The sequence below is a fragment of the Zootoca vivipara genome, chromosome 6 (assembly GCF_965207765.1).
Source record: "Zootoca vivipara chromosome 6, rZooViv2.hap1.1, whole genome shotgun sequence".
NCBI lineage: Eukaryota > Metazoa > Chordata > Lepidosauria > Squamata > Lacertidae > Zootoca > Zootoca vivipara.
This window is the reverse complement of record NC_142589.1, coordinates 12,910,313-12,930,456: the sequence shown is the minus strand read 5'-3', so window position 1 is coordinate 12,930,456 and position 20,144 is coordinate 12,910,313. Positions and strand designations below refer to the sequence as shown.

Sequence of the window (20,144 nt, the reverse complement as noted above, 5' to 3'; positions counted from 1 at the left end):
TTTCTGGAGGCTTTACATTAGTGCGCACTGGGCAAGATCACAAACAAAGGCCCCATTTGCACTGACTTTCAAAGCACTACCATACCACTTTCAACAGTCAAGGCTTCCTCCAAAGAATCCTGGAATCTGACTTGTTATGGGTCCTGAGAGTTGTTTGGAGACTGCTGTTCCCCTCCTAGAGCCAGTCCCCAGAGAGGTTTAACAATCAGTTCTTCCTCCCAGGGAACACTGGGAATTGTCATTCTGGGAAGGGAATAAAGTCTCTTCACAACTCCCAGCACCCTTAACCACAGTTCCCAGGATCCTTCGGGGAAAGCCATACTGCTTAAAGTGGTATGTCAGAGCTTTGAATGCATAGTGCTGATGGGGTCAGAGACAAAAGCAGGTGGAGTAAGGATGTGGCTTACCTTTGCACACATCTGGCAAGCAAGAGGCAAGATCGCAGATACGCCCAAGTCTATTTAAATATGGTGCCATTCATGGTAGTGATGGGAAGCCTTGTTCACTTCGATGAGTGCATAAACCCTTACAGCCCGAGAGAGAGGGAAAGGGAAGCGGCGAACTACCCTTCCTCGAATGCATGATTTGGAACCGTTGCCAAAAAAAGAGAGAGAATAAAAACAAAAAATTTCCCATCCGACCGCAACAGAGGGATGGAAAGGTAGAAGCCTGTGCCTTTAAAGGGCGATGCTCGCCGTCCGCCTGAGCCGATCAGCAGACCTTTGGGCCGGGCTAGGTCTGGCCCCTCCCTGCGGTGGGCTGGCCTAGGCCGGTCCGCTCCAAGTGGAAGCCTCTTTGGGAGCGCCAGTCGCCTGCCTTTCTCGTCTCAGCTGCAGTTAAGCCGCCTGAGTCGCCGCCATGGCCCAGTAAGTATTGGGGGGCATTTTGGGGAGGGTTAGCGGGGCTCGCTTGGCAATGCTGAGTTACGCGCACGAGTAAATGACCGATGAGTTCAAGGCGGGGAAGGTTTGCTCCTAGGCGAGTAAATCTCATCGGGCTACTCTGGAGTAGACCGTAATTAATGGCCATGGATTAACTTCAGCGGGCCTCCTCTGAGTTGGAGGCACCCCACTGACTTCGGCGAGGCTCCCTTCCAAGTTAGCGTGCGTAAAGCAGACCAGATCAAGATCACACGGTGATGCGGAAGTGAAGTGCATCTCGCTGAGCTCAATGGAGAGGCTGCTGGGTCGGTGGGCTGACTCCCGAGTAAGCAGCGTGCGCAGGGTCGCAGTAAGGAAGCTTCATTCGGTTCCAGGAAGCTTACTCCCATGCAAGAGAAGGGAGTGCACTGCCAGGCTTTCCTCGGAGGGACGTTTGCACTGAGCTCAGTCAGTGGGGTTCATCCAAGGGGTGGGTGGGGAGGGTAAGCACTCTGTAGGTAAAGGTAAAGGTAAAGGTAAAGGGACCCCTGACCATTAGGTCCAGTCGTAACCGACTCTGGGGTTGCGCGCTCATCTCGCATTATTGGCCGAGGGAGCCGGCGTACAGCTTCCAGGTCATGTGGCCAGCATGACAAAGCCGTTTCTGGCAAACCAGAGCAGCACGTGGAAACGCCGTTTACCTTCCCGCAACAGGAGCTCACCCCGTCACAGGGATTCGAACCGCCGACCTTCTGATCAGCAAGCCCTAGGCTCAGTGGTTTAACCACAGCGCCACCTGGGTCCCTTACTCTGTAGGTACTCAGATGCATTTCTACGGCTTGTTAGCTCCGGGTCCTCACCTCCTTGTGGGGCGGGAGGGGGGCTCTGTTGCAGCAGGAAAATAAAGGTATTCCTTGCTTTCCCTCAACTGGTTCCTGTCTCCATCCATTCTTCTCTGACTGATCATTGACTTGGGTGACTCAGAGTCCCTTGGGGAGTTGGGCTGCCAAACTGAACCCCATTTCTTTCTGCAGCAGACTGATTCACGTTTTGCAGGACTGAGCCTTCACATGACAAATAGATCCTGGGGCTTTATGTCTGTGGGGTGGGATCATCTTCTGATCGGGAAAAGTATTGTTTTTTCTTTTTAAAAAGGAAAAAAAATATATCAAATCGTTGCTAATTGTGGCTACATGGTGATTGGTTGAGGAGGCAGGTTTTTTTTAATTTATCTTTTTTTTTTTAAGGTTGAGCCTTAGAAATGAAAATCTTCAGCCTCTTGAGCCTTTCCTTAGAAATCGGGATGGGTTCAAGTTGGATGTTCTGGCTTCTGGGCTAATCTCAGCTGCATGGAGGTGGCGCTGTGGGTTAAACCACAGACCCTAGGGCTTGCTGATCAGAAGATCGGCGGTTCGAATCCCTGCAACGGGGTGAGCTCCCGTTGCTCGGTCCCAGCTCCTGCCCACCTAGCAGTTCGAAAGCACATCAAAGTGCAAGTAGATAAATAGGGACCGCTCCGGCGGGAAGCTAAACGGCGTTTCCGTGCGCTGCTCTGGTTCGCCAGAAGCAGCTTTGTCATGCTGGCCACATGACCCGGAAACTGTCTGCGGACAAACGCCGGCTCCCTCGGCCTATAGAGCGAGATGAGCGCCGCAACCCCAGAGTCGGACACGACTGGACCTGATGGTCAGGGGCCCCTTTACCTTTACCTTTTTAATCTTTTGTGTAAATTGGAAAGGAGTGTGGCTCAGTGGCAGAGCACTCACTTTCCATGCGAAGGTCCCATGTTCAGTCTCTTGCATCTCCCCTTAGGGCTGGGAGGGATTCTCTGCCTGATACCTTGGAGAGCCACTGCCAGTCAGTGTCTGCAGCTGGATGAACCACTTGCCCAACTCCTCATAAGTCAACTTCCTTTTGCTCTGATCAACTGGTGAGATGAAATCAATTAATTAAATAAATGATCAGAGCATAGGGAGGCATGTCGCACATGCTTTAACAATACATAATAAGAAAAGTCTGACTGCTGGATCAGGCCAAAGGCCCATTTAATCCAACATCCTGTTCTGCCAGTGACCAATAAGATGCCTCAAGCGGAAGCCTGCAAGCAGGACCTGAGTGCAACAGCAACTTTTCTCACTTGTGAGCCTCAGCAACTGGTATTCAGAGGCATATTGACTCCCAGCAGTGGACACAGAATTTGTGATATCCTTCTCCTTTGTGTGATTCTGAAATTCTCTTCTAAAGCCATCTAGGTTGTTGGCCACCCTTGCCTCCTGTGGGAGCAAGTTCCAAAGTTTAACCATGTGATGTGTAAAAAAGGCCATTCTTTTGTCTGTGCTGAATCTTCCAACATTCAGTCTCAAGTTCTAGTGCTATGAGAGAGGGAGAGAGATAAATTTCCTCTGTCCGCTTTCTCCACACCTTGCACAATTTTACATGCCTCTGTTGAGTTCCTTCTTACTCTTCTCTAAACTGGACAGCCCCAAATGTTGTAACCTTTCCTCACAGGGAAGTTGCTCCAGCCCCTTGATCATTTTGCTTGCCCTTGTCTGAACCTTTTAAAAAGTCCTTTCTGAGGTGAGGTTACCAGAGCAGTGCACAGTATTCCACAATGTGTGGGTTCTCCATAGGTTTGTATAAAAACAGGTTGTGCAGGATTATTGCAAGGATTGCAATGAGTTAATGCAGGGGTGAAGAACCTTCATTGGCCCAAGAGCCACATTTCCTTCTGAGGCCCACACACCAGTGATGTGTGGCCCCACCCCACCTCCATCCTCTGTTCTGGCAATCAAATGATATCCCAGTTCAAGAACATCTACCAGCCCGGTAAAATCACTGGGAAGGAGGCCAGTGAGTGGTGTGGCTTGGGCAGAATCACATTTTAAAATATATTTTCCATCTGACCATCCATACTTCACAGCTCCTGGCATTGTCTCCAGCTAAGTCTTCTCCCAGTAGACCCATTGAAATCAATTGGCCTCCATTACCCATATCTATTAATTCCAGTGGTGTCTACTCTGAGGAGGACTAATGTTGAATGCAGCCTCTGGTCATTGTCATCAATGCTTAGTCCTGTTTGCATTGTTTCTAGGCCTGACTTTTCCTTCTGGGCTTTCTAGCTTAGGACTTACAGGGATTCAAAGTGAGCGCTTGCACATACTGTAGCTTTCAGGCATGAGGGCTCCCCCCCCCCCCACACACACATCTGAAGTGGTACAGCCCAAGCAGAGGACTGCCTTCTTTGCTAATTGTTTGGACAAGGCTTAAGAAGATGTAAAGAGAAACAAAGAGACATTGCCCAAGGCAGAGGGGGTGGTGTGGGTGTGGAGAGAGTTGCCAGAGGGGTGACCAGTTTTGGTAACACTTGGCTGGCTTAATTCCATGTGAAAGACTCCACAGGTGTGTTGTGCAAGTTGGGCCAAGCTCAGGATTTAATCCCTGAGGTTTTATTATTGTAGCTGTTGCTGGTTCCTGGGACTACAAATCCACTCTGGGGAAGGGTGATAGCTCAGTGGTAGAGCATCTGCTTTACATGCAGAAAGTCCATGGTTAAATCCTTTGCATTTCCAGGTTGGGTTGACTAAGGCTACAATCTGAGACCCTAGAGAGCTGCTGTCTGTCAGTGTACTGCAGACAGTCCTGTGTTAGATGGAACAAGGATCTGACTCTGCATAAGGCAGCCTTCTAGGTTCCTATGCTTCTACCTCCATTTGCTTCTGTTTCTGCTTTTCTTCCATAATTATTTCTTCTTCCTTACACATGTAATCCCTCTGAGTTTGAGGAAGTCTCTCCCATATTGTTGAGGCACAGCTAGGAAATGAAAGGGCTTCTAGAAGCCTGTAACTTCTCATTTTTTAGATCTAGTTGCTCAATCTCTAAGATTGACACAACACAGTCCTGGCTGGTGCAAGGATAAGAAGCACTGCCTGGGTTTTTAAACTGCAACCTTCCCTGTTCCTTGGCACCCTTGCCTGGGTGTCACAGGCCCCACCTGCACTGTACATTTAAAGCAGCATCATACCACTTTAAACAGCCATGGCTTCCCCCAAAGAATCCTGGAAAGAGGGATTGATTGTTAAACCATTCTGGGAAGTGTAAGCATCCTTGTCTGTTCTTCCCCCTTTTCAGAGCAGACATCGCCTTGATTGGACTGGCCGTCATGGGCCAGAACCTCATCCTCAACATGAACGACCACGGCTTCGTGGTGAGTGGAAATGCCCGGTGTGAAGTTTTAACTGCTAAGCAATTATTTATCACAGACTCTCTCTCGCTCTTTCTGCTAGGTACTGTATAGAACGCGGAAGGGAGATCTTAGGGCAGAAGCTTGAAGACAGGGGCGGGGGTCCTTTGGTTCTCCAGATGTTTCTAGATTACAGCTGTGTTCATTTGTGATGGTTGGACTTCCCAGCTTATTGGAACAGAAAGGCAGGATCAAAATCTCCCAAATCAGTCATCTGTGGCGTATTAGCTACTTACTGGGCTAAGTTCTAGATTTTGGTATATAAATCCCTATACAGCCTAGGACCAGGATACCTGATAAATCTTCTCACCCTTTATATACCCAACAGAGAGAGACCCATTCTGCACAGTGTAGGGGCTGGGCCTTTAGTGTGGTGGCCCCTGCCTTTTGGAATTGTCTCCCATTGAAAATCAGACAGGCTGATGGTGGTGTTTTCAGCGCTTGCTAAAGACCTTCCTCTTCTAATTAAGTAGAGATCTTTCCTAGTCTGCATCCGCAGTGTAGATGTTTTTATTGCTTTATAGTTTCTGGGTTTGTTACCCTGGGCTCCTTTGGGAGGAAGAGCAGGATATAAATATAATTAATTAATTATATCCATTGGCTATATAGTAAATCTGCTGGTGGTAAGAAAGGTATGAATGTGGAGATAAGAAAAGTTTGAAACAAGAAGGCGAGGAAGGGGATTTAGGGTAGAGGCAAGGAACTTTGGGCGAACCAGGTGTTGCTGGAATGCAGCTCCCATCATCCCCAAGAATTAGTCATGCTAGACTGGGACTGATGGGAGATGGAGTCCACCAACATCCGGAGGACTTCAGGTTCTTGATTTAGTGGGAGGCCTTGTCTTTCCTTGTTTTCTTACTTGCTTGAGTACCTTAAATGACAGAACGTAGATTGGCTTACTGTTTTGAGCGATCTCTGCAGACAATTGCTCAGCAGGAAGTGCTGGTGTGTGTGTGAGAACCTGGCTAAACCTGTATACATTGAAAGGTTATTATTATTTTTAATGTCCTGCACACCAGGTTAAATCCATTCAAACCAAGCCTTTCATTTTTCATGTTAAATGGGGGGAAACAATGGAAATGAACATGCAGGTGTCTTGTCCTTTTGGTTCTTAGAGTCTGAAAATAACTTCCTAGTCCCTGGCACAAACCCATTAGAAAACCAGGTATAGGGGGATGCATTTCAGAAAAGGCATCAGCTCTACTGTCTCCCAGTGAAATCCCTCTCTCTTACCCTCTTCTAGGTCTGTGCATTTAATCGAACGGTATCCAAAGTGGATGACTTCATGGCAAATGAAGCCAAGGGCACTAAAGTCATTGGGGCCCACTCTTTGGAAGAAATGGTCTCCAAGCTGAAGAAACCCCGGAAGATCATCCTGCTTGTCAAGGCTGGGAGCGCTGTGGATGACTTCATCAACAAGCTGGTGAGCAGATCTCTTCCTCCCATCCTTGACCAACTGCCTCTTATTTTACAAATGATGCCCCTTTCCAGAATTCTATGGATTGGCCAATGCTAGGGCTGGCTGAGCCTTTCCTCCCTGTGGAGAAGGGCTGGGGCTCAGTGGCAGAGCTCCTGCTTTGCTTGTGGAAGGTCTCAGGTTCAGTCCCTGACATCTCCAGATCCTAGAAAGGCACTACCAGTCAGTATAGATAATGTTGAGCTAGGTGGTCTGAGCCAGCTTACTATGTTTCTCATGATATGTTGTATATTTTATCTGCACAATCAGAATTAATTTCTGGAACAAAAATGCTTTTTCTGTGCAGCCTGAACAGGAGCAGTCACCATTAAGAAAACGAAGTTGGAAAAGTATATATGTGGATCAAGTGACTTTTCTTCTTTGTCCTGAAAACTCTTAACCTAGCTCAAAGTTGTCACCTGAACTAGCCAGATGTTTGACTGTGAATCAATCACAGTCAGTCCATCATTTGAAAAATAAGACTTTAGAGCCATCTTGCTGAAAAATAGCAACTAGATATTCCATTTTGGCAACCATAACCTTGGTTTAAGGAGCCATTTGATGCCTAGCTTATATATCTGAGTTTCTAACACTGTTTCCAAGACACAGACACTTCCTGCTCTAAAATTCAGTAATATTTTAGTTGAAGAAGGAAACATAAGAAGGTGCCTAATCAGACAATTGGTCCAACTAGCTCAATATTGTCTAACTCTCACTGGCAGCAGCTTTCTACGATTTCAGGCAGGGGATGCCATTGGGGATTGAACCAGAGACCTTCTACGTACAAAGCAGATGCTCTACCACTGAGCTATGGCCCTATGAAGCTGCCTTATACTGAGTCAGACCACTAGTCCATCTAGCTCACTATTTTCTGCACTAACTGGCTGTGGCCCTCCAGGATCTCATTTGAGGATGCCTCATAGCCCTCCCAGGAGATGTTCCACTGGATTAGATAGGTTTTTTGGTCTGATCCAGCAACTCTCTGCAGATGGGCACCTGTCACTAGATTCAGAGTAAACCTCTCTTGGTACCAGTCATTGAGGAAGAATAGTGGGGAAGGGCTGCTGCCAATGTGCCCTTTTCATGGGCTTCCCAAAGGCATTTGATTAGCTGGATCTGATAGGCCATTACTCTTCTGATGTAACACTGTCTCTTTACTTTACAGGTGCCACTGCTGAGTGCCGGAGACATCATTATTGATGGAGGGAATTCTGAATATAGAGATAGCACAGTATGTATGGTGCCCATTTGTATCCTACTTGTATACTCCAAGGAGTTCAAGAGGATATGTGGGAGCTAACTTTATCTTCATAAACAGACCTGTGGGGTTGGTTGGTTAGGGTTTGTTTGCAAGACATTTATCTCCTACCGGTAATATATATTTTCCTAAGGATGTCACGCTGCAGTTTTTTGTGCAACCAGCGGGTGGCTTTGAGAAGGATGGGATTGGTGAGCAAAGTAAGTAGGGGTGCAGCCCCTAGTATTTTATAAAACTGCAGCTTCTTATATCCCACCTCTCAAATTTGCCCAAAGGCTCATCAATGAGTTTTGAGCAAGGATTGGAAGCCAGGCCCTCCATTCTCTGGCTTCCGTCATGGTGTTCCGTTGCGCAAAAAGCTGTTTAGTCACACTGGCTACATTACCTGCCTGTGTACAAATGCCGGCTCCCTCGGCCTGCAAGCGAGATGAGTCCATAGTCACCTTTGACTGGACTTAACCATCCAGGGGTTATTTACCTCCATGCTCTAAGCCCACCAATGTCTGTTAAGCCAGATGCAAAGGAAATCTTACTAGGTGCAGAATTTTAAGTTTCAAGACGTTTTGTAGCTTTTAACTGGTACCAGAGTCAGATATATTTTCTTTCTCTTTTGTGAGATATACGTTGCCCTAAGTAGAGAATGCAGTGCTTTTGCCCCCATAATCCTCTTTTTCGAGAAACGAGTCTCCCTTCTTTTCCTATCCAGAGGCGTTGCAAGGAGCTCAAGGAGAAGGGCATCTTGTTTGTTGGGAGCGGGGTTAGCGGCGGCGAAGAGGGCGCCAGGTACGGCCCTTCACTTATGCCAGGGGGAGCCAAAGAGGCATGGTAAGTGATGACGATAATGATTTAATGCATTTATTTGTTGCTTAATGCAAAGGTTTCTCAAGGCTATTTACAATTATGAAAATGTACATGATACAAAATCCAGAATACAGTGGAACCTCGGTTTATGAACACCTCGGTTTACGAACGCCGCAGACCCATCTGGAACGGATTAATTCACTTTCCATTACTTTCAATGGGAAAGTTCGCTTCAGTTTATGAACGCTTCAGTTTATGAACAGACTTCCGGAACCAATTGTGTTCATAAACCGAGGTACCACTGTACATCAAAAAGAAAAAAGGGCATTAATTGACCCAAAGTGTTCATCCTGTGGAAGGAGGCAGTGGAAGACAGGAGTGCCTGGCATGCTCTTGTCCATGGGGTCACGAAGTTGGACACGACTAAACAACTAAACCACAACAGTTCATCCTGTAATAACATCATAGGACAAATCCTACCCCACCCCATATATAAAGTCACATATACTGCTTTCCCATTTTTTTAAAATATAGCAAATGTTTTAGTGCTTTTACATATGCAATTAATTGTTCTGTGTATGGTTTTTATTGCATTGTAAATCACTTTGGGAATTTGTGTTTGATCGGATTGTAAAACATGGGAAGCAATGAAACAAATAAGATAAACCAAAATTCCTAAAAGTTCCCATCCAAGTGCTCAACAGGGGAAAGGTCATGGCTCAGTGCTAGAGCACCTGCTTGGCATGCAGAAGGTCCCAGGTTCAGTCCCCAGCAGCATCTCCAGGTAGGTCTGGGAGAAACTCCCTGCCTGAAAGCCCTGGAGAGCAGCTGCCAGTCAGTGTAGGTAATAATGAGCTAGATGGACCAGTAGTCTCAGTATAAGACAGATTTCCATCTTCAACTGTAAGAAAGGACAAATCCTTTCCCACACCACTCAATAAAAATAAAAATCACAGCAAGGTATGATCCAAACATAACTGAAAGGCTGGGTAAACATGAATGTCTTGGCCTAAAGTCAGACAATGATGGTGCCAGGTGTGTTTCCTTGGGAAGAGCATTCCACAGACGTGGAGTCACCACTGAAAAATGCACATTCTCTCAGTTGGGTCCTGTGAAGGGACCAAAGCAGTAAATATATGTTTCATTTGTATGTACTCATTTACCATTTTTCAGTCTCATCCTTTCTCCTGCCTGGGGCAGTCAATAAAATAGTAGATGCCAATAAAACAAAAATTTTTAAAAACACAAACTCAGATGAGATACAGTAAACAGCAGCAATGGTATCTGTAGCAACTGCACCCCCAAAATAATTACAGGTATTTCCTTATCCAAACACCTGGCCAAGTGAACATGTTTCTTAAATGCTTCTGTAGTAGGGGCAGATCAACTATCTATTGGAAGGGAGTTTCAGAGGTAGGGAGCCACTACTGATAATGCCCTACCTCATGTCTCTGCCCTCCTAGCCTCTGTTATGGTCAGGACAGTGAACCAATCATGATGTCCTTTCTGTTGCGTTTGCTTTGTTTTCAAACATCCTTTTGGTTCTTTGCAGGCCTCACATCAAACCAATATTTCAGAGCATTGCAGCCAAAGTAGGAACTGGGGAACCCTGTTGCGACTGGGTAAGATGAGCTGACATGTTTATGATGCACTCTGCATGCTCCTAGAGATACTCTTTAAGCTGATGCCCCTCTTTGTGAATCGTTTTTGGAACGTTACTAGGTTCTCCAGCACCTCCCCTCCCGCATCAAGAGAAAGGGGAGAAGACAGACCCTTTCCAAAGTTGAGGAGCCCATTGGGGGCTGCACTTTGGGGGGGGGTAGAATGCGGGTGTGGCCCAGCCTCCTGGTGCTAAAATCTTTATGGTTTTAATGGGAATGGGGTTTTAACTTGTTTATTGTGGGGTGGGGTTGTTATAAATTGTTCTTAAGTGTTACATGTATTTTGTATTTGTATTTTTTTGGTTTTATAAGGCTGGTTAATATTCTAAAGTCTTTTATATCTGTTTGTGGGAGGGAGGTGTTTTTTTTTGTTTTTTTTAAACTTGTCTTTTTACCTTGTGAACCGCTCTGAGATATTGTCATGAAGAACAGTATATAAATCTTAATAATAATAATTCATTTTATTCTTCTCTCTTATGACTCTGGCAGGTGGGAGACGAGGGGTCTGGGCACTTTGTAAAGATGGTGCACAATGGGATTGAGTATGGAGACATGCAGCTAATCTGCGAAGCCTACCACCTCATGAAGGATGTGCTAGGCATGGACCATGACGAGATGGCTGCGGTGAGCCCACAAGACAAACTAATCTCTTGAATCTGATGGGTGAAGACCCTGTTTTAATAAGTCTAAATAAAAGCCAGAGCCAGCACTTCCACAGAGACACAGCAGGGAGCCTCCTTTTCTAGATGGCGTTCCCAGGAGCCTTTAGTCGTGGAATGGGATACTTGTGGGCCTTCCATATGTTGTCAGACTACATCCTTGACCATTGGCCATGCTGCTTGAGGCTGATGGGAATTCCCCATCTCTGACTTAGACTGACTTGTGACTGATGGGAGTTGTCGCCCATCAACATTATGAAGGGCCAAAGGTTTCCCTCTACAGCAGAAACTGCCTTGACGACTACAGGACCCACAATCATCCGCTCAATCCACCAAAACCTGTCTTTGCATGCAGGGGAAGTCCCTAACAGTGGAGGTGTACAGCAAAGCTACAAAGTCATCTTCCTATTTCCTTAAGAGCAAATGCATTAGGTTTATAGAGCACAGAGCACTGCATGTCCTAAAAAAAAAGTCTTGCAGTCTCAGGGAGGGGGTTGTTGATCTCTCTGCTCCTTGTCTCCCTTGCCCTTAGGTGTTTGAGCAGTGGAATAAGACTGAACTGGACTCCTTCTTGATCGAAATCACAGCAAACATATTGAAGTATCGTGATGCTGATGGGAAGCATTTGCTCCCAAAGATCCGGGACAGTGCTGGGCAAAAGGGAACAGGGAAGTGGACGGCTATCTCAGCTTTAGAGTACGGGGTTCCTGTCACTCTAATTGGTAAATAACTTGGTAAATTGGTAAATAGATTTGCACAAAAATGTGGCAATGATGGGAGGGCCAGGGTCCCCAGAGATATGTGATGCAGTCCTTGTTTACTTGAAAGACCTGAGTTGAGGCACCAAGAGTCTGTTGTTGTTATTTAGATTTCTGTACTACCTTTCGTCAACGGAATTCAAGGTGGCATTCATGGTTCTCTCCTCCATTTCACCCTCAACAACAACCCTGTGAGGTAGGTTAGGCTGAGAGATTGTGACTGGCCCGAGGTCACCCAGTGAACTGAGTGGGGATTTGAACTCTGGTCTTCAAGACCTGACACTAGCCACTACATCACACTGGTTTGATGCCTGACAACCAGTAAGTTTATTTGTGAGCTCAGAATCCTCCAAACTCACACTTCTGTGCTGTTTCACGGCTGGCAAAGGGCCATAGTTCAGTGGTAGAACATCTCCAGGTAGGGCTGGGAATATCTCCTGTCTGAAACCCTGGAGAGCTATTGCCCATCTGTGTTGACAGTACCGAGCTAGCTGGAGCAAGGGTGTGATTCAGTATAAGGCATCTTCCTATGTTCCTGTTCTGACTGGCGATGGTTCTCTACATTCTTGGGTAAGGATCCTTCCCAGTTTTCCAAAATAAGCTCCTTTTAAAGTGGCGATCCTGAGGACTGAACCAGGGACCCTTTTATATGCAATGCATCTTCTCTACCTTCTCTACCACAAGTTATCAACTCTGTCTTTCTTCTTTAGCACCCCCTTCCTACTGTTTTCTTCAATTCTCCCCTCCTTTAAATATCAAACCCCCTCCACGTAGGGTTCAAGGCTTGGCTCTTAGGATGACCCCCTCCTCTCCTCAGGGAAGGTCAAAGCAGCACAGTGATCTCTATGCAAACCATCCAACATTGCCAGGTTAATTGCTAAAGGGTTGGGTGTATGGTTTGCTTTTCTTTCTCCCTCCCCTTCTGTTTCCTTCCTACATCAGCATGACTTGCAATTTCCTGCTCTAAAGCAGCTGACTCATCCCTTCACAGTGCAGAAGGATGTTGGTTGGCTAAGAAAGTGGGGGGAAAGGAGGGGCTACCTTTGCGACTGCAAGAGTGTGGAGGAACCACAGTGCACCTGCGGCAGTGAGAGTATGAGTCACTCACAGGAAATCTGAAGAACTTTTTTATCTTGTGTGTTTGCACTTTCTCTGCCCAGGCCTTTCAGGCAGCAGTCAGTCCTTACAAGTGGGGCAACTGCTTCCATTCCTGGCTTCCACAAGCCACTCACGTCTTCATCTGCACTACTCAGTTATGTCCCAAAGTCACTTTGGGTCACTTTTTGTGAGTAAAGTGACTGATAAAATATATATTTTTAATAGCAATAATAATCCCCTGTAGCACTCAATCAGTTTTACGTTCCTGTTTAATATACTCTGTTCTCAGTGGGTTTTTTTTAAAAAAATATTTCTTGTACCACTGCAAAACTTGGGGTGTCTCCAAGCCAGATGATACAGTCCCTATTTGTGTGTTTGTTTGTGTTCTCTTTTATATGCATAAGGATTGGCACTCGGAGTTTGCTGTTGATATCTAGAATTGTAGTTTGTTTTGTGGGGTGGGGTTGCTTACAGCACAATGCTATGTGTGCTTAGTCTGAAGTAACTGCCATTTAGACCACCTTGGCTCCATGCATTTAAAGCACCACGGTACTGGTTTAATCAGTTGTAGCTCCCCCCCAAAGAATCCTAGGAACTGTAGTTTGTTTTGGGTGCTGAAAGTTGTTAGGAGACCCTTATTCTCCTCCCAGAGCAATAATTCCCAGATTGGTTTAAAAATCAGTCCCTCTTTCCAGGAAACTCTGCGAGGAAAAGTGGTTCCTCTAAAAATTCTCAGCACCCTTAACAGACTACAGTTCCCAGGATTCTTTGGTGGAAGCCCCAAATGGGTACGTTTTATGTCCCGCCTCCAGTTATGTAATATCTAATAGTTTTTTAGTGAAGATAATTTGAGTTGTTTCAGAAAGCAATATCCTGTGTACAAACAGTACTGTGTTCCTGTTTGCCATTGCTTCAGTTTAGCCATCCATGGTGTTTGATTTTTCTTTCTCTAAAGGTGAGGCTGTCTTTGCTCGGTGCCTGTCTTCCCTCAAGGACGAAAGAGTGAAAGCTAGCAAGCTGTTGAGTGGACCCAACACACCTAAGTTTAGTGGGAATAAGGCGGCGTTTCTGGAGGACATCCGCAAAGTGAGTTGTTAGGCCAGGGTGGGCTAGCCTTGTGGCCCTCTGGGTGTTGTCAAACTACAACTCCCATCAGCCCCCACCCAACACGGCCAGCGTAGTCCCAACAAAATTCTGGAGATTCACTATCCTATGTGTGGGGAAGATGCATCATTCTGCATTATAGTCTCCAACAAGAACTTCCATTGTCTGAGGTCCAAATTGTTGTAGAGATTGTATCAGTGTTCCAGAATTCTAGGCTTCCTCACTCAGGACATGCTCAGTGGGTTCCTTTAATCTGGAATGCGTGGTGAGGTGTCCAAACCAATCATTCCCTCACACTAACTCTGACCTAACGTGATCCATGACAACCCATGTTTGGGTTGATGGGGTCCTTTCTCAGTTTCTGGTGGCTCAGCAAATGGCTGACTTTGCCACCCTCTGGAGCTAGCCCCTGGCTTGAAAGCCTCTTTCTAAATCTTGACACTGCCCCTCGGCTCCCTTGCAGGCCCTGTATGCTTCAAAGATTATTTCCTACACGCAAGGCTTCATGTTACTGAGGCAAGCGGCAAAAGAGTTTGGCTGGACGCTGAATTATGGTGCCATCGCCCTGATGTGGCGGGGAGGATGCATCATCCGAAGGTAAGACAGATAGGAGAGCAGGGGCTGTCGATTGACAGGGAGATGATCCTCTTCGTTTGGAGCTCAGACCAACTGAATCGAAAAGTTGAGATTCTAACTGAGGCTGCACCTACACTCTACAGCAGTATCGTACCGCTTCAAACAGTCATGGATTCTCCAAAGAATTCTAGCAACGATAGCTTGTTAAGGGTGCTTCTGCCTCTACTTTCCTCTGTCTCTCCTTTTGTAATTATTTGTTCCCACTTCTTATGCTCTGAGTTTGAGGAAGTTTCTCCCATTGAGACACAGCAGAGGAAATGAAAGGGCTCCTGCCTGCAACTTCTCGTTTTCTGGATCAGTTGCTCAATCTCTAAAATGGGCATAGTGAAGTCCAAACTTTTTTTAGCACTCTTCCCTGGGTGATAAATTTGTAGACACAGACCCCATCTGCAATACACAGTTAAAACACGATGATATCACTTTAAACTGCTTCCCCCAAAGAATTATGGGAGCTGTAGTCTGTTAAGGGTGCTGGAAGACCCCTTTACTCCCCTCTCAGAGCTACAATTCCCAGACTTGCATGGGAAGAGGGATTGCTAATTCCTCTGGGAATTGAGTATTAGCCATGCTAGCTGATGGAAATTGGAGTCCAACAACATCATCGGTTATCCCTGCCCTTGATTACAATATGTTGGTCCACAAATATTTTTGGGTTCCTGGCCCATTGGGTTACTCACTGATTTGAAAAAATCCTACTAACTGATTTTGCATGCCTTCTGCATAGTGTGTTCCTGGGGAAAATCAAAGAAGCTTTTGATCGAAGCCCTGATCTCCAGAACCTACTGTTGGACAACTTTTTCAAGACGGCAGTAGAGAATTGCCAGGTAACTTCAGGAAGAAGAGACCACATACACACACCATATATTTAAATTATTATTATTTATTTTGTACACTGCTTTGTATTTTTAAGGAAAGCACTATGATACCACTTTAAACAATCATGGCTTCCCCCCCCCCCAAAAAAAATTCTGGGAGCTGTAGTTTAAGGGTGCTGAGAGTTAATTCCCTGTTCCCTGAAGAGGGGCTGATTGTGGAGCAACTCTGAGAACCCAGCTTCTGTGCAGTGAATGTGGGGTCTCTCCTAATAACTCTCAGCACCTTACAGCTTCCAGAATTGTCTGAAGTGGTATGGCAGTGCTTTAAATGAATGAGGCGAATGAGGCTTTAGAAAGTACCTGACCATTTTTAAGTGGAGTATGTATGTTAAGAGATAAAGTACTTAATTTTGATTGCTATGGACAGCTTCACATACACCACAGTCTCAGAATGGCTGTCCATTGTCCATCCCTTGGGAGCAGATTTTGAGGGTGCGCAGAGGTGGGGGGCTGGGAAGGAGAGGGTGGCAAAGTCCCACTGTGCGAGGGGGAACTTTGTCCCACTTGCCCAAGGACAGCGGTAGAGACAACCCTATGTTTCCAGTGGAGGAAGGGTCATTGGCCAAATACAACTTTTAAGAAGGTGACTACTACTACTTTTACGTCATTCCTCCCTTAGGACTCATGGCGACGTGCCATCAGCACAGGTGTCCAAATTGGCATCCCAATGCCGTGCTTCACCACTGCACTTTCTTTCTATGATGGGTACAGGCATGACACTCTGCCAGCCAACCTGATTCAGGTAAGCCAGTCCGAAAACAACTTTGGCATGTGTGTCTGAAACTTCTCCAACCTTTTTTGCTCTGTTCAGATCTTTTGCTCGTTTCCCTAGTTAACATAAGAGCCTGGCTGCTGGATCAGGCCAAAGGGCCCATCTAGTCTGACATTCTGTTCTCACATAGGCCAATGGTAATGCCCACCTGATGTCTCTGTATCCAGCACAATTTGAGGTGCCCCCCCTCTCTCCAGGCCTTCCTTAAATTCCATCATTTCCTTGTGGCCTTTGGGTTAACCCCCTTAATTTCGATTCCTCAAAGGACCCATGTTCTAAGCACATGTAGCTGCATTTGCTCATGATCATCCCTACCTTCATCTTTTCCTCTCCTTCCCTTTTGTCGTGTTTGCTCATTGTCTGTTTTAAATTGGAAGTGCCATACAGGCTGCAGCTTCCAGCAGTATTTTTTACCTGTTTTCCCTCTGCAAAGGGAACCTGAGGCTCTCCAGCTGTTGTTGGACTCCATCTTTCATCAGCCCCAGCCAGGGATGATGGGAGTTGTAGTCCAGCAACATCTAGAGAGCTACAGGTTCTCCGTCCCTGAACTGAAAGGATCCTCTTTAGTTTTACCAACACTGATGCAGATTCTACTGTAGAGGCAATGGGTTTGACCTCTCAGTTGTCCCCAACGAAATTCTACTCGAAGTAGATCCATTGACATTAATGGGCCTAAGTTAGTGACATCAATTATTTTCAGTCTGTTTGCTCAGAGTATAACTAACATGGGCTGCAATCCTCAGTGTGCCTCCTTTGAATTTAGCAACAACTGAAAGTTGACTGTGTTACTTCGGCAACCTAGATCACTAACTATGTGTATGCAATTTCTCAAAGGCTCAACGAGATTATTTTGGTGCCCACACCTACGAACTGTTGTCAAAACCAGGCGAATTTATCCACACCAACTGGACAGGACATGGAGGCTCTGTTTCCTCTTCATCATACAATGCCTAGAAGAAATCCTGAACTTGAAAGTGGGAAACACTGTAGAGCTAAAACATTCCCTCTTCTTGCTGGTTTAAATTGGAAATCCTGAACTTGAAAGTGGGAAACACTGTAGAGCTAAAACATTCCCTCTTCTTGCTGGTTATTCTCTGTATCTTCAGCACTTTCTCTAGTTGTCACGTTTGGGGCATATATTTTTTTGTAAAGAAGTTGTGGTCATGTCTTATAGAAGAGCTAAAATAAACATTTTAATCCTTATTTGAAAATGTTGTGACTTTTATTTCACCAGCCCAGTTCCCTCTAGGAGCAATTAGTAAAATATTAATATTATTAATAATAATAATAATAATAATAATAGAAGGACCAAAATCTCAAGCCCCCAAAACAAGAAATAAGAACTTAAGCAGTTGCCGTGATGGATCATCCTATTCTCTCAGTGGCCAACCAGACGCCTGTAGGGAACCTGCAAGTAGGACCTGAGCACAACAGCAACTATCTTAATCTAAGATTATCAGAAGCTCTAATAGAATTGCTTTGAATGTTGCATAATCTGTGTCTGCAAGAACACATCAAATTAAGCCTTATAATCACATCTTGAATAAATTTCTCCATTTTTTAAAGGATGGTAATTAAATAAATGTACAAGATCCTCTGTTTTGTCCACAAATACAGAAGCCCTTGTGCTGTGCAGCATCCCTGGGTTTCCCATCCTCACAGCAGAGCTGCGATGAAATCACCCCAAGTAAAATTCCAAAATCTAAGTGTTAAAGATGCACTAAATTAAGGTCATATGCCTGGGATAAGAAAACCAATCTTAGCTGACGCTGAAAGCTTGTAAGAGTATTTTGTTGGTTTATTGCATTTATATCCTACCTTTTCCTCCAAGGTGCTCAAGGAGGTGCACATGGTTCTTCCTCTTCATTTAATCCCCACAACAATAATTTAATCCCCACAACAACCCTGTGAAGTAGGTTAGACTGAGAGGCAGTGACTGGTCCATGGTCAGCCAGTGAGCATCATGGGTGAGTGGGCACCAGGTATACAGACTGAAGGAAAACTCTGCAGCTGGAGTACCACCTAATAGCAGATGGTGTTGGGGTTGTGCTGTTCACCTGTCCCTCTAACTGCAAACAAGGACAGTGAGAGAGGAGCATTTGCACCATGTCCAGTGCCCCTCCCAGTCTCCATCCTGGTATGCAGCACTGACTCAAGTCACATCCCTCACCATGCTGTTGGCTACTGGTGCTGCCAAAGAAAAAAACCTTGGTAGTTGGAGTCTTCAAGGATGCAAAGAAGGACCTCACTAGATGTCCTCATATAAGGGAGGAAACGGTTCCACCAGAATGACAATCGCTAGACCCATCAGATAATGACCATGATGAAACAACAGCAAATGAATGGACAACAGTAAAGGGGAAGAAGAAATCACAAAACGAAACAAATCAACAATGCAAATCAGTACAACCAAATCTCACTCACAAAACACATCCGCCAAAAATACCCCGCAAGACTACAAAGCAGCCACAGCTAAATCCACACCCCAAAGATTGATAGCCCTGCAACAACCACAGCCGAACGAAGCAACCCAAAACCACCCCGGATCGATGGACTGGTGAACACTCCCTTCTCTGCCCTCCCTATTGTTGTTATTACCCTCATTTTACCTTCCCCTTGGTTGGGGCAGTGTCTGTGGTGGTAGTGGTACAGTCATATCTGGACTATAGATCTATGAAATACCAGGATACCATGCCCTGCCCCAGAATTCTGGTGATGGCCCTGAGTCTTAGCCACTCTTGTGCTATGATTTCCCAAACATAAGTGGTGATCTGATTTCCAAACAAGGAGGTTTCTTATTTCATCAGTGTGATATGGCAGATTATAATGACGAGAGGCCTGCTACAGGTATTGGAAAATGACAAACTCTTGGAGGAGGTAGGAATATAGATGACAAAAATTGATATTTGATTTTTTTAAACTATAGATCATTAGTGGCATCTAGTGGCTTTCTGAGGTATTTCATAGAAATACCTGGGATTCAGTCTAGTTTAAAAATTTTCTTTGCAATCAATTCACTTTTGAGACAAGGATGAAGTTGTTATCTGGATTAAATATGCCAATCTATGTTGTTTCACTGATTGGAACACCACATGACCTTGTAAGAATGCTAATGAAATACATATTTCACAAATATATTAGTTATATATATTACTCAGATAGTAGTGAGAGTTGAAATTGGTTGGTGTGGGGCAGGTTGAAGGAACAGCTTGAACAAATTTAGCAAATTCTGCATGTGATCATGCTTTGGTGAGGATCAGATATGGATTTTAAAACTCACAAGTGGGAGACTTTCAGAGAACCATTTGCACAATGTCTTGCAAAGTCTTTCAAAAAGAGTATAAGGCCATTTTGCAAAGTCTTCAGTAGATACAGCTATTGATATTATAGTTTTTAAAAGAATGGAAATTGTAGGATTGAAAGTTCATGGATAATGATGCAGTTTAAATGGATTGTGTGTGTTTCGTAGGGTGGTTTTAATTTCTTCCTTTGTATTGAAAACTTTTGTTAATTAACCTTTAAGCAAAATGGGAAAGGGGGCTAAAAAAACACACCCCATGACCCACACCTGCAATCCCCACAAGTCTACCCAGACATGCAGTTTTAATTCTGGAGCAGTGTTGTTTTTATCTCTCCCTCAAAAAATTATATTCTGCCTACTTCTCCATAAAAGTCTTGAGTTATTTTATTATTTTGGTTTTGATTGGCTGAGAGAATGCGATTTGGCAATGATGGGTTTGCCTCCCTGGCTTCCTTTGGGAGGAAGGGAGGGATGTACATGGAATGGATAAATGAACATCCATTTTATTTATTTTCACTTGTAAAAGTACCATTATTTATTTTCACTTATAAAAAGTTACCCCCTCACAGAATATCAGGCCGATATACACAGCAATATAAAAGCATTTAAACCCCACCCCCGCTAAAAGGACAAACAGCTTAGAGGTTTTATTACAATTAAGCAGT

General features: G+C 45.1%; 1 protein-coding gene across 1 annotated transcript; it reads left to right on the top strand.

The window, feature by feature from the left end:
- The first annotated feature begins 761 nt into the window (after positions 1–761).
- PGD (phosphogluconate dehydrogenase) lies at positions 762–17,381 on the top strand. Its single transcript, XM_035118331.3, has 13 exons — positions 762–866; positions 4,989–5,064; positions 6,344–6,523; positions 7,722–7,787; positions 8,521–8,639; positions 10,168–10,237; positions 10,766–10,900; positions 11,468–11,657; positions 13,747–13,877; positions 14,359–14,492; positions 15,256–15,355; positions 16,026–16,148; positions 17,013–17,381. The coding sequence occupies exons 1-13, from the start codon at positions 859–861 to the stop codon at positions 17,130–17,132; spliced, it is 1,452 nt and encodes a 483-aa protein (XP_034974222.2). The 5' UTR covers positions 762–858; the 3' UTR covers positions 17,133–17,381.
- Positions 17,382–20,144: the final 2,763 nt, after the last annotated feature.